The 15,131-nt window shown below is 39.5% G+C and overlaps 2 protein-coding genes across 8 annotated transcripts in view; one reads left to right on the top strand and one right to left on the bottom strand.

The window, feature by feature from the left end:
* fam234a (family with sequence similarity 234 member A) overlaps positions 1-11,636 on the bottom strand; it is a 49,441-nt gene extending 37,805 nt beyond the window's left edge. For 2 of the 4 annotated variants that reach the window (XM_031892544.1, XM_012970133.3), the window contains exon 1: positions 11,425-11,636. In XM_031892544.1, the coding sequence (XP_031748404.1) occupies positions 11,425-11,630 (206 nt within the window). In that variant the 5' untranslated portion in view covers positions 11,631-11,636. 4 annotated transcript variants of the gene reach the window in all.
* A 24-nt stretch (positions 11,637-11,660) lies between these two features.
* luc7l (LUC7-like) overlaps positions 11,661-15,131 on the top strand; it is a 43,804-nt gene continuing 40,333 nt past the window's right edge. For 2 of the 4 annotated variants that reach the window (XM_012970287.3, XM_012970286.3), the window contains exon 1: positions 11,661-12,370. In XM_012970287.3, coding sequence (XP_012825741.1) covers positions 12,310-12,370 — 61 coding nt within the window. In that variant the 5' untranslated portion in view covers positions 11,661-12,309. The remainder of the gene's footprint in view (positions 12,371-15,131) is intronic. The other 2 variants (XM_018097077.2, NM_001005458.1) reach the window with 2 other exon arrangements.

Genomic DNA, 15,131 nt, shown 5'->3' with positions numbered 1-15,131 from the left:
TCCATGCCAGTCTTTTAGGTGGGTTATGAGTGCTTTGCGAAACATACATTGCTAGACATGTTTTTCTGTAGTGTAACCTTGAACCCACTAGGGTGCTAAATTTTTGGCAGGCTGTCACTTTTCTTGCTAATGTCAGGGTAGGCATTAAAGTTTTACATTTTGTAAAAGCATCTAAATGCATATACAACCCCTTTTATAGGGGTTCATTTATTTGTTACTAGTTCTTAAAAATTAGCTGTGATTCTGGCTCAATACTTAATTTATAACCAAACAAACATTTACAACCAAATATTGTGAGCAAAGTGCTCACAATACAATACAATGCTTATTTCTCAGAATTCCAATGTCACTGCAGTCCCACTGGGAAATTGCGCACACATTCTGTTGCAAATCAACAAAACTGAATGGAAGTTTATCAGATGCAATTTACAGTGTCCAATGTCTGCATCCAAATGAACGGCACCTATTGATGCTGGGTGAAAAGGGATCCCTGACTGCCTGATCAGAAGGTGGTGGTAAGCTCCAGGATTCCCCTGTGTCAGTAGTTGCAACAGCACCTGATTTGGAATCAATCCCTTTGTTTTTCTTAAAAAAAATATATTTTTTTTTATACACCCAAAAACTACAGACGTCAGGTATCTGTTTGTCCTGTGCCTCCATTTGTTATGATGGTCTTGCGTATGGTTTCTGGCAAACTCTGAGATTTTATTTAACCCTTTAAGTGCCAGCCGAATTCGTCATTTCGGTTCCCCCCAGTGCCAGACGTTTTTTAAGCATTTTGTACTCATTCACTTTAACAATGTTTTTTGGTAGGAAAACCTCCACGAAACTAGGGAAATTATATATCGTTTTTTTCGTCACTAATTGGGCTTCGACATACATACCAAATTTTATAACTTTTCTGGAGATATGATGTGTATTTTGGGTGAAATATGTAAAAAAAAAATAAAATTATGAAAAATTTCTGTATATTTTGAGGTTTTTTTCCATAGAAAAGTTAATTTTACTCACTTTTTTTTATTGTTTGTAAAAGCCCTGATACTCCCAATTCCAACGATACCAAATATGTGGTGGTACCCCACAGTTCCTGTCCAGAAGTAACCCCCAAACTAAAGCAATACTTAGTACAATATCACACCAGAACAAAGCAGAAAAGCGCTTGTAACAGTTAATGCAGCATAACTTATATGTAAATCTAAAATATCCCCTCATGTTTGGTATCTTTAGAAACTACAGACCTTCAGGTTTCTAGGTGCAATGTAGTTTTCACTCAAAAGCCAAATACCTTTTGTCAGTGCATTGTGAAATTTGGAACTTTTTATGACATTTTTTTTTTTTTCTAAAACGTAAACTTGGACGCATGATCAAATGTGGATTTGACAAAAAAAAATCTCATAAAAATTTTCTAACAAAGGCATATTTGAAAGACAAACTTCTCCTGAATAAAATGATGCCCCATATGTATGGGTGCACATAAAGACATGGGCACCAAACACTCCAAAGCAGGGGCAATGCACAAGGGCAATTACAGCTAAAAATGTGGGGGCTGCGCTCTATGTGCACTTCCTGCAGTTTTTCAGTGTTAACCCCCCCTACCTGTGAAATAACCCCCACAAACTATATATTTCTGAAAAGTGCACACCTTCAGCTATTCAGAGACACCACTCTTCTCTTTCTACATGGAAAATTGTGGGCGCAGTCCCTTGCAGAAGTAAGCGCTTTGGTCAGAAATCAAGGAAAAACCAGATAAAAAACCTAGATTTCTCCCCAAAATCTCCATGGCAACTACCAAAAACTTAATAACCATCAATCTGCAAGTTCCCCTGAATAAAACGATACCTATGTCTGGTTGCGCATAAGTACATGGCCACCAAACCTGAAAATGCATAATATTGGGGCTGCACTCTATGCACCCCTTTTTTTTTGCCTGCACCCGAATGAATGGAATACGCTCGGGTGCAGGCACATGTAGCCGATATACGCATGAAAACGCGTGAGAATGCAAAGTCTCGCGTTTTCATGTGTATATCGGCTACATGTGCCTGCACCCGAGCGTATCCCATTCATTCGGGTGCAGGCACAAGTAGCAAGCGTAGGGCTGAATTTTCGGCAAGCGTTTTTCCACTTGCTGAAAAAATCAGCCCTACGCCATGTGTGGCATCAGCCTAACCCTTGGCAATAGAAACTACCAGAACAATCTTAGCACCTCTGGACCTTTCTAGAACAACTGAAATCAAATGAAGTTAAAATGGAATAAAACCACTAAAAGCAATCAAAGAACAATAGTTGCAATGAAATCGGTGGTCAGAGCCCTGGATCCACCAATGTCACTGCAAAAGCAACCTTTTTGGGGGCACTAAACACACAAAGAACAATGCAAAGATAAAACACCATAAAATCAGTAAAATCCAATAAAACCACCTAAACCAACAGAAGAACAATAATTGCAATGAAATCGGTGGTCAGAGCCCTGGATCCACCAACGTCACTGCAAATTCAGCACCCAATAGCAATAAAAAAGTTACAGTGCAATAGAATAATTCAAAAACAGAAATCAATTATGAAAATGCCAAAAAAACACTAAAATGCAACCAAATAAATCAGATAATTATAGAGCAAGATCAGAAATAAAGTTTTAGTAAAAAAAAAAGACTGCCAAAGAAAGCAAAGAAAGAAAGAAAAAAAAAAAAAAAAAAAGTGTAAGTGTAAGTGTGTGTGTAAGTGTCTGTGTGTGCTTGGGAAAGTTGTAAATAAGTGTGTATGTGTACAAAAGTGTAATAATGACAAAGATAGAAGAAAAAATTGAAAAAAAAAAAAAAAAATTGTTGAGATAGAAATAAGCAAAATAAACAGTGGTAGAGAGTTGTAGTTCAGCTTACCCAAGGCAGACAGGCGATCAGAGGCGATCAGGGGCGATAAATCCAGCAGGAAGGCAGCAGGGGAGCTCCATCTGGTCCAACGTGCGCAGCAGGAGTGAGGGAGCCGACAGTAGGCGGCGACTTTTAAAGGGACAGCAGTGGACACGTCATCAATGCGTGTCCACTGCTGTCATTGGCTGGAGCGACGATCGGTGCGGCTGGGGGACCCGGATCGGTGAGTATGCTTAGCTTTGCTCGTTGCCTAGGGGGATCTGAGCGGTTTACAAGCGCTGCGCTGCTTTAAAAGCGAGCGCAGCGCTTGTAAACCCGACAGTGCCATTGGACGTAGATTCTACGTCCCATGGCACTTTGGTCCCTTGGTACCTAGGACGTAGAATCTACGTCCCTTGGCACTTAAAGGGTTAATCACACTCCAAAAAAAAACCAAACTTTATTAAATGTGTCCAGATTATTGTTGTTCCATGACGAAATTTCCTTTCTCTGCTCTGGAAAATATTACAACTAAAAAAAAAATAAATTTGTTGGTTCAAGAATAAAATTTGAAATGGTAGAGTGAATTATCTGCTATGTAAACAGTGTAATTTAGAAAACAAAGTACACCATAAATATCATGACAGTATCCCTTTAAGAATGCTTGCAAAACAAAGAAAGAAAGCATGGATGGTGATGTGTATGTGCCTAGCAGCAGCATTTATTATGGACTGGAGAAGTAACAGTCTCTAGAGGGGTAGACCAATTCGTTATGACCAGTATATATATTAAGAGTGAGCAAATTCTAATTCTGGTGGTCTTGTGTGATGAAGGGTCATGTTTTTAGATATATTCTGTAGGTGAAGGTGACCTGATTTTGTTATTGAATGGATATGTGAATTAAAGTAGAGGGTAGAATAAAATATAATACAGTGTCACCAGGACAGAGCAGAGGGGATGATAGTTAAATGTTAATAGATATTTTGAGAACGTTATGGATATTAGAGGTAGAAAAGAGGATTTCTGTTTTAAGCTGGCCATACACACACCGATATTCAGTATTTACTTGATGGATTGACGAGGTGCCCAATATCGGCGAAAGCCTTGGATACAGGTCGTCTCATTGATCAGACGGATCCAAAAATTTAGCTGCATTTAGGGCTGAATCGTCAAATATGGGTAGAATTCCTATTGTTTCTACCTCCATATCTGACGATTCAGCCCTGAATGGAGGAGGGTTTGAAGGATCTTTCCAATGGTGGCAGGAAAGATCGTAATTGTAACGTGTATGGCCAGCTTTAGACAAGTTTAATTAAATATAATGCTTGGTCATCTAGTTCTAGGCTTAAATAAGCAGATGAGAGATACTTTTGAGTATCATCAGCATAAATGTGTTACTGGAAACAATATAGTTACATAGTTACATAGGGTTGAAAAAAGACCAGTGTCCATCAAGTTCAACCCATCCAAGTAAAACCAGCACACCTAACCCACACCTACCAATCTATACACTCACATACATAAACTATAAATACAACCACTAGTACTAACTGTAGATATTAGTATCACAATAGCCTTGGATATTCTGATTGATCAAGAACTCATCCAGGCCCCTCTTAAAGGCATTAACAGAACCTGCCATTACCACATCACTAGGAAGGGCATTCCACAACCTCACTGCCCTCACCGTGAAAAACCACCTACGCTGCTTCAAATGGAAGCTCCTTTCCTCTAATCTAAAGGGGTGACCTCTGGTGCGTTGATTGTTTTTATGGGAAAAAAGAACATCCCCCATCTGCCTATAATCCCCTCTAATGTACTTGTACAGAGTAATCATGTCCCCTCGCAAGCGCCTCTTTTCCAGAGAAAACAACCCCAACCTCGACAGTCTCACCTCATAGTTTAAATCTTCCATCCCCTTAACCAGTTTAGTTGCACGTCTCTGCACTCTCTCCAGCTCATTAATATCCTTCTTAAGGACTGGAGCCCAAAACTGCACTGCATACTCAAGGTGAGGCCTTACCAGGGACCTATAAAGGGGCAAAATTATGTTCTCATCCCTTGAGTCAATGCCCTTTTTTATACAAGACAGCGCTTTATTTGCTTTAGTAGCCACAGAATGACACTGCCTGGCATTAGACAACTTGTTATCAACAAAAACCCCTAGATCCTTCTCCATTAACCCTTTTACTGCCAGCCATTTTGGTCAAAGCGGAACTTGTATTGCCAGACAGTTTTTGAACATTTTGCACTGTTTCACTTTAGGGGCCTTTCCTCGGGGGGACTTTTAGTTTACCAAGGAAAACAATATATCGTTTTTTTCAGAACAACCTAAGCTTTCAAAATATGTTAGAATTTTTGTGTAATTCCAATTCTGTAACAAGATATAGGCTTCTAAATGTCTAAAAATGCAAAAAAAATCAAATTTTCCATAATATAATCACACATACTAGAAACAAAAATTATTTTATGCATGAATATACAACTGATTTGGAAAGTCCCATGTCTCCTGAACGTGCCAATACCAAATATATATAGTTTTATGGAGATTTCTCACTTGTATAGGTCAAAAACTCCCAGCAGTACACTACCAAATTCCCAAAGCACTGCTCCAAAAAAACTGCATACTTTGGATTTCAAGGCCAAAATTCCACTAACAGAAGGTTTATCCCAGAAAATTGTACATTTTTGGAAAGAACAGATTCTGGGGAATACAGAATAGGCACAACTGTCTGTCTACTCCAAACTATCAAGTCGCAATGCTTTCCTAAAGTTATTGGTTTTTATCAAAATTTGTGATTTTTTTTAAAAATCGCTTCAAAGCTTCTAGTCTATAGTATCTTATCTCCTACAGGTCATAAAGTAACCAAATAAAACACCCTAAATATGAATGCCTGGGGTCCACTGAACAGTTTGATGCCCAATATGTATAGGTTTACCTAAGTATGTGGCATGTAGGGGCCCGAATGTGAACATACCCCATATGAACTGTCATTTCTGTCATTTCAGCTTCTGCAAAATCAACACATTTACATCATTATATGTGGGATAAAGCTAGTAAAAAGTATGCTCACCCCAGAAAGTCATATATTTTTGGAAAGTACACATTCCCCCGAATCTAAAATGGGTACCCATGTCTTTCTACTCCAAAGTACCAAGCCGCACAGCTTTTCTAAAGTTAGCAATTTTGATGACATTTCCAAAAATCCCCTCAAAGCTTCCACTTTGAAGCATCTTATCTCCCACATAGCATTAGGTACCAAGATAAAACACCCTGAATTTGAACGCCAGGGGTCCACTGAACAGTTTGATGCCCAATATGTATAGGTTTACCTAAGTATGTGGCATGTAGGGGCCCCAATGTGAACATACCCCATATGAACTGTCATTTCTGTCATTTCAGCTTCTGCAAAATCAACACATTTACATCATTATATGTGGGATGAAGCTAGTAAAAAGTACGCTCACCCCAGAAAGTCATATATTTTTGGAAAGTACACATTCCCCCGAATCTAAAATGGGTACCCATGTCTTTCTACTCCAAAGTACCAAGCCGCACAGCTTTTCTAAAGTTAGCAATTTTGATGACATTTCCAAAAATCCCCTCAAAGCTTCCATTTTGAAGCATCTTATCTCCCACATAGCATTAGGTACCAAGATAAAACACCCTGAATTTGAACGCCACGGGTCCACTGAACAGTTTGATGCCCAATATGTATAGGTTTACCTAAGTATGTGGCATGTAGGGGCCCCAATGTGAACATACCCCCATATGAACTGTCATTTCTGTCATTTCAGCTCCTGCAAAATCAACACATTTACATTATTATATGTGGGATAAAGCTACAAAAAAGTACGCTCACCCCAGAAAGTCATATATTTTTGGAAAGTACACATTCCCCCGAATCTAAAATGGGTACCCATGTCTTTCTACTCCAAAGTACCAAGCCGCACAGCTTTTCTAAAGTTAGCAATTTTGATGACATTTCCAAAAATCCCCTCAAAGCTTCCATTTTGAAGCATCTTATCTCCCACACAGCATTAGGTACCAAGATAAAACACCCTGAATTTGAACACCAGGGGTCCACTGAACAGTTTGATGCCCAATATGTATAGGTTTACCCAAGTATGTGGCATGTAGGGGCCCGAATGTGAACATACCCCCATATATACTGTCATTTCTGTCATTTCAGCTTCTGCAAAATCAACACATTTACATCATTATATGTGGGATAAAGCTAGTAAAAAGTATGCTCACCCCAGAAAGTCATATATTTTTGGAAAGTACACATTCCCCCGAATCTAAAATGGGTACCTATGTCTTTCTACTCCAAAGTACCAAGCCGCACAGCTTTTCTAAAGTTAGCAATTTTGATGACATTTCCAAAAATCCCCTCAAAGCTTCCACTTTGAAGCATCTTATCTCCCACATAGCATTAGGTACCAAGATAAAACACCCTGAATTTGAACACCAGGGGTCCACTGAACAGTTTGATGCCCAATATGTATAGGTTTACCCAAGTATGTGGCATGTAGGGGCCCGAATGTGAACATACCCCCATATATACTGTCATTTCTGTCATTTCAGCTCCTGCAAAATCAACACATTTACATCATTATATGTGAGATAAAGCTACAAAAAAGTACGCTCACCCCAGAAAGCCATATATTTTTGGAAAGTACACATTCCCCCGAATCTAAAATGGGTACCCATGTCTTTCTACTCCAAAGTACCAAGCCGCACAGCTTTTCTAAAGTTAGCAATTTTGATGACATTTCCAAAAATCCCCTCAAAGCTTCCATTTTGAAGCATCTTATCTCCCACATAGTCTCTTTTGAATTTCCTCCCGAGTGACCCACGCGCCAGTAGCTAAATTACTAGAACTGGGCATATTACAAGGGAAGCCTTCATTATCTGGCTCCTCAGATGTATAGACAGATGAAAAATAAGAGTTCAAAATTTCAGCTTTTTCCCCGTTCTCATCAACCAACTTACCCCCCCCCGTGATAATAAAGTTCCCACCCCTTCTTGCTTCATTTTTTTACTATTCACATAATTAAAAAATAATTTAGGATTCTTTTTACTCCTAGCAGCAATATCCCTTTCCATTTCTATATGTATTGATTAGTTGGGCAAGGAAGAATGTGGAATAGAAAGAAATTCATAAGGGGCCTAGGACAGCTGTGAGCAACCCAAACAGGAAGATCACATTTAAATAATTGTTATATACTGGTCTTTTAAAGGTGTCAACTTTATTTAATGCTATTATAGCATTTCAATAAGACTTAATAATAGTGAAAAGTTTTCCTTTAAAAATAGAGTTACTGAAAATACCTCTAGCATAAATAGAGGAAGTCTGAAAGGGATAACACTACTTTCCCAGCAAAGTACAAGAATTTAGTGCTCTGGTATCTTGTAAAATATTATTACAGATTTATGCTATACAGAAAAGGGTTTGACAAACAACTGTTTCCCAACTACACTTCCCTTTCAACTCCTTATCAGAACCAAACCTAGAATGTAATTTGTCAATGTAGTAAAAAATCAGCTGAAGAGACATTAAAACTACAAAACAAATATCATATCTAAACAGTTAGTCTCATCAACACATTTTAAGTTAAATATATTTTAAATATATTTACTCCAGCACATCTGTGCAAGTGCTTACAAAGGTTATGCATTATTTACATCAGTGCTGTCCAACTGGCGGCCCACGACCCCCCTCTGTGTGGCCCCCCACCTGTCTGGATACTTTGATGGCTTACTCTTGTGTTAGCTTTAAATAGTATCAGTACTGTGATTAACTGCCCCCCCCCTGCATGGTTCTCACCTCAGATTCAGGCTGTAATCAGGCTGTATTGTTTAAATATGTAATCCCCTGTGTTGTTCACACCTTTTAATCTCTGCATTGTTCACCCCCTGCAGTGTTCACACCTCAGGCTCAGGCTGTAATCACCCCCATTGTTCCCCTGTTCACACCTCAGACTGTAGGAGCAGTAGAAACCCACAAATAATCCCTGCACACTACAAAAAGAACATATACTAAGGTGGTACTGCAATTAAAAAGTTTTTTAATATATAGTTATTGTGCAGACTGTAGGAGTAGTGCCAGCACTGTGTTACTGTATGCTGCCTGTGTGTGCCATAGGGCAGGCAGAGTATGGTACACACAGGCAGGGTAGGGCAGGCAGAGTATGGTACACAAAGGCAGGGTAGGGCAGGCAGAGTATGGCACACACAGGCAGGGTAGGGAAGGCAGAGTATGGCACACACAGGCAGGGTAGGGAAGGCAGAGTATGGTACACACAGGCAGGGTAGGGCAGGCAGAGTATGGCACACACAGGCAGGGAAGGGAAGGCAGAGTATGGAACACACAGGCAGGGTAGGGAAGGCAGAGTATGGCACACACAGGCAGGGTAGGGAAGGCAGAGTATGGCACACGCAGGCAGGGTAGGGAAGGCAGAGTATGGCACACGCAGGCAGGGTAGGGCAGGCAGAGTATGGCACAAACAGGCAGGGTAGGGAAGGCAGAGTATGGCACACACAGGCAGGGTAGGGAAGGCAGAGTATGGCACACACAGGCAGGGTAGGGAAGGCAGAGTATGGCACAAACAGGCAGGGAAGGCAGAGTATGGCACACACAGGCAGGGTAGGGAAGGCAGAGTACGGCACACACAGGCAGGGTAGGGAAGGCAGAGTATGGCAGGTTTTTTGCTGTACTACAACCATTAATATGGGTATGGTCATGTGATAACACGGGTGTGGTTTCAAGTGGGTGCGGTTTCAAAAAGGGGAGTGGTCAAAACTGTCTTCCATTATCGGCCCTCCACCACGTAGGTCGGAAAAATTCCGGCCCTCAGTACCACAGAAGTTGGACAGCACTGATTTACATTATAGTCCCTGCCCACAGAGTTTTTTTGCACTCTTTTTTGGCTCTATGTGGTCCTCTCTAAAGTGAGATAATTAGCTTTACCTGAGAGATATCTTGTTTTTTCTCACAGACTGGCTGGCAATTAAGCAGCTAATGTATTGAAACTTGAAGGGGCACATTTACTTATTCACGAACGCTCCGACCGTTCGCTCGATCGGTTCAATCGTATTTTCTGCAACTTTTTCGTACCTTGCACAACTTTTTCGTATTTTTAGCGTGAAAAAAATCGGATTGGTTTTGCCGCTGTTTACAATAATTCGGTATGAAAATTTTGTGACTTTCGGATCGCCAATACGATATTATCGTGACTAATACGATTTTTTTCGGAAGCATTTTCGTGATATTTGCGATCTTCAGAAATTTTCGTTTCCAATCCGAAATTTTCTCATTTAGGATTCGAACTCGTGTTTTGATAAATCTGCCCCTAAATGTTGTTTTTGGAGTACTACTGGTAGCAAGCTGTTGCACCAAGATTTGTGTATAAAAGGTTGCTACTGTTGGTTGGTAAGGGAGTGCTGTTTCTAAGTGATTTAAGTTTGCCGAAATTTGTCCACTACCATATTATTTAAATAAGTAGTTTATACCTAGCATCCTATTAAGGAAAATCTGCTCTGCCCCCACATCTCTCACAGAAGAGAATTTTTCATACAGAAGTTGGTAGGACTGTGCAATGTGTATGCTGAGCACACAGTCCTATTCTCATGTGTAAAAACTATTATTTTATAGGACAGGTTGGGAAGGCACATTATTTATTTTTCTCCCCCACCCAGTGTTTTTCTTCTGGGGAGAACAATGGACTACAACCAATAAATCATCCCTTTGCAGCCTTTTATAGAGTTAGTCCTATATTTTGATCATCCTCCACATGTTGTGAGACTACAAAACCTTTCAGCATGTTCATCTGAAAGTGCTGCAAATTAAATTTGCCTGCATGATCATACATACTGTATGTGAGGCAACAGAGGCTCCAACTAGGAAAATATGGATATATACATATCTTTATATATTACATAGATCATATATAGTATACACAGAAGTTATAACATATTAAATACCTCATACAAAAGTCTGTTTAATGTAGAAACTGGGTTATAATGATCACAACATAGCCTTATTTATATATAATATATAAATATAACAACTGTCCTACACATGTGTACGTACTACTGACAATGGGTAGAATAATATGACCCCTTTAAAATTTGTTACTAAAGGACACAACATTGATTTACAACATAGGATGCAGTTCTTGAAGTAAAGCAGCTATAAAGCTGTAAAATACAGAACCGGGAACAAAAGATAAGGAATTCTCTAAAATGACTTCCTTTTATTATATATGAGAATAACTAGTCTCATATATTATGTTATTTTCTTCAGATCATCTACTCTACACATTTAAAGGATACCCCAAATATATAGGGGATTATGACATACAGTATTTGCTTAAAATGTCTCTAGAAAAAATAGCAACAAGCTAAATACTGTGTACCACTGAGTTCCAATATACATTAGCTGAAACAAAGACTACAGCACCACCTTTAAGATAAATGTAAGAAACCCTTATTTAGTATATGACACAGTAAACAAAAAGCACTAATACCATACATATCTGGCAAAGTAATTGTAATTTCTGCTCACCTTACCCCGTGCCTACTGCCGGCCACACAAGTGACAAGTGTGAGCCCAAAGCTACAGCTGGGACACAGGGTGAGGTACAAACAGCGTCACTTCCGGGGATACAAACAATGCAGAGATAAGACGCCACTTCCGGTAAAAAGCTTTGGCCTTTTGGAAGGAATTTGTTTATTTGTATGTATTGATACACAGTTTGTGTGTACTTGCTTTTCATGCGGAGCAAAATCTCAAATTCTTATAATCTGACTGATTCCACCGTAAGATACAGTCTCGGAGTAACAAAAGCAGTTACAGCCTCTGTTCTACAATTTTTTCAGCTAAACGGCATTCCTGGAAATATTAATTCAACAGTGGCAGCTGCGAAACAAAATATATTTATGGCATATATTTAAAGTGTCAAATGCGTGCGCAACACAGAAATGAGTTTAAAACTGCACGTTTTACTTTGTACAGCGTTTTTAAGGCATGCTATTAAAGGGTCACATTTTTATAACAATACCATAAAACCCTATTCGATTAAAAAGTTGTACAAATTCTAGCTTCCTCCTTTAAAAAAACTGTCTGTTGAGATATGATGTGAAATATAATGTTTTGTACTGTCCTATTTATTTCCGGTAGCTTTTACTAAAAGCTGCATACTGAAGAGACCGTAGAATACGTCGTCCCCTTTCCTGGTTTATGGCATAGGGGCTCACGTAAAACAATTTGACAACCACACATTTACACGCCAGCCGGCAAGGAACCTTGCTGTACTGCAGCGCAACTTCCGGATTCTTCACCCTTCCCACAATTCTCCGCTGCAGACTGCTGGCCTCGTTGCTGAGATAGTAGTGGAGGGCTGCGGGACTTAACACGCAGTCAGGCCGGAAACGGAATAGAATTCCGCGTTGACTATGTCGGCCCAGGCCCAAATGAGAGCTCTGTTAGACCAACTGATGGGCACAGCTCGGGACGGTAAGTTTTTATGCAAAAGAACGGTAGGTGGTCTGTATACCTGCCTTGTCTTCTTATTTGCGCTCTCTATCTGTAAACTAGGCCGCGGCACTTGTGCCTTCTTTAACCCCTCAACCCTATCTTGATAAAGTGCAGAGAATGTGACTCTGATGACTTTAGACTGTGAAGCGAAGTGCTCATTTTATTTTAATTTCCGCATAAAAATGTATCTTGAGGATGACTGCAAACATTTGCCAAGTTTCACACTTTAAAGCTGCGAGGACTAAATGTAAAAAGTGAACGGCAATATGCAGGAATTCACTCAAAAATCCTACTGTATTACATTATATGTTGCTGTTAGCTGAATGTAGTTATTTTTAAATTAATCAGTGGAACCCCAATTATTTTGTGGAATTTTGTAGAAGCAGTGTTGTAACATGTGTGCAGCTCTGTTGATTATGAAAAAAAAACAACCTTATTGGCATTGTGTATATGGCTCTTATTACTTATTTTTGCCATAAAGACTTTTAGAGTATTGTAAGGCTGAGATCACACAAGATGTATTTTCTGCCTGCTGAGTGAATGCCAATCTGTTTTAATCTGCCCATTGTTCCCTTTGTACTGAAGGGCATCTGCCAGTTTTATATCAGACATGGGGTCCATTTCTTCACTAACATGCACAAAATATTTATTTATCTTTACAAGCAGTAGCAGCAACAACTATCCTGTTTTACTCTGTGGGTGGGACTTATTACTGTGATTCTAGCGCTATATATAAGTTGGCCATACATGTTAAGATCTGATTGTTTGGCGAGGTCGCCAAACGAGCAGATCTTCCGATGTGCCCACCTAAGGTCAGACAATCGAATTACAACAAAGGGAAAAGGAGCCATCATTGAGCCAAAGTAGTCTACGGTCCGATGTGAAAATCAAACCATCCCGGTCCAATTTTTGTCCCGATATTGATTGGGGAGGCCCGTTGTGGGGGGGGGGGGCGCGCCCGTACACTGGGAGATAATCTGCCGAATTGGTCTAAAGGACTTGGCTCGTCATCATACATCTACTTGTGTATGCCCACCTATAATCTTGTAAAATGCATTGCATGTGATCCTTTATCAAAAAGTTTCATATTCACTAAGATTTCCTGGCGGGCGAGACTTACCAGTGTCAAGGGGAAGAATTGCCCTTTCCTCCCTCAAATCTTGTACTCCTTTTAATACAGCTCAAAACTTTGTTTGCTACAGCCATTATGGATTTGCCTACTACATTCCTATTTAGGGTATATTTGTTATATTGGCATATTTTTATATTCCAGGTATATTACCTAACATTTATCAACATTTAATGACATTTGCCACTAAACTGCCCAGATTGCCAATTTGTTAAGGTCCTGCTGCAAGGTTGGCACATCCTGTACAGAACCATTCAGAACCCTACTAAAAACCCTACTCCAAGTACCGTTGACAACCACCCTCTGTACACAATTCTAGCCAGTTTCTTATCCCATGTATAAGCAATATTACTAAGCATAACTAGCAGCATATTCTTTTCAAGAATGTCCCCGGTACATTTCTCCATTCATCCTTCCTTCAATCATATGAAGTCTGCCAGTACCGTATGCTGAAAAACGGCCCCACACCATGATGTTCTTACCTTCAAACTTCACTGTTGGTATGGATTTTTTGGTGGTGTGTGCAATACATCCAAACTGTTTGATTTTGGTCTCATCTGACCAGACTATATTCTCCTAGATTTTTATTGACTTGTCCAAATGTTGTGCAGCAAACTTTAAAAAAAGCTTCAGCAGTGGAGTCTTGCGCAAAGAAAGTGCATAGAGGCCGAGTTGGTTGAGTGCATTACTTAATTGTGTTTTTTTTTTTTAAACAACTGTACCTGCTAATTCAAGGTCTTTCTGAAGCTAGCCATGAGTGATCCTTGGCTCTTGGACAACCCTTCTGATTATTCTTTTCCTCTGTCAGAAATCTTGCGAGGAGCAACTGGTTGTGGCCGGTTTAGGGTGAAATTATGTTCTTTCCACTTCCATATTATGGCCCCAACGGTGCTCACTGGAGCATTTAAAAGCTTAGGAATATCTCTGTAACCAATGCCATTGGTATGTTTTGCAACAATAATGTTGCAAACTTCTTGAGAAAGCTGTTTGCTTTTACCCATCATGAGATGCTTCTTGTGTGATACCTTGGTAATAAGAAAACTTTTAATAGGCCATCAATTAAGGATTTAAACCAGCTGATATTAATTTGCACTGAAGAAACCTTTTATAGGCCATCAATTAGGACTAAGCTAGCTGATTAATTGCACTGATAGGCTCATGCCAAACAAAGTGTATGGCGCATATTAGAGCTGGGCGGTATGACCAAAAATTTATATCATGGTATTTTTCAAAATTATATCGGTGTCACGATATTTGACGGTATTTTTTTTAGGTATGCAGCTGTTCACAAAGAGATGTTCTCCATCCCTTCGGGAACATTGACTGGGTATTCATAATAAGGGAAATATTCTTTCCTTCTGGTCATTTACTTAGATGCAGGTTTATGAGACCTTTCCTAAAAGAATTCTGCTTTGCAACGCATTATCAAGAATTAATGGGCTTGGTTATGCTGCTCATTATGTTTTTTTAATGTTTTTAGGCAATTTTAAAGTGGACCTTTATTAAAGATACAAAATTGTCTAAAAGAGCACTGCCCTCATAAAACTAGGGTCACAGGTGGAATGTAGCAGGGCTAATATGAAGAGTAATGGAAAAAATCCACTATTTGTG

Source organism: Xenopus tropicalis, chromosome 9 (genome assembly GCF_000004195.4).
Source record: "Xenopus tropicalis strain Nigerian chromosome 9, UCB_Xtro_10.0, whole genome shotgun sequence".
Taxonomy (NCBI): domain Eukaryota; kingdom Metazoa; phylum Chordata; class Amphibia; order Anura; family Pipidae; genus Xenopus; species Xenopus tropicalis.
Note: the sequence above shows the minus strand (reverse complement) of the source record. Positions and strands in the feature narration are given on the sequence as shown.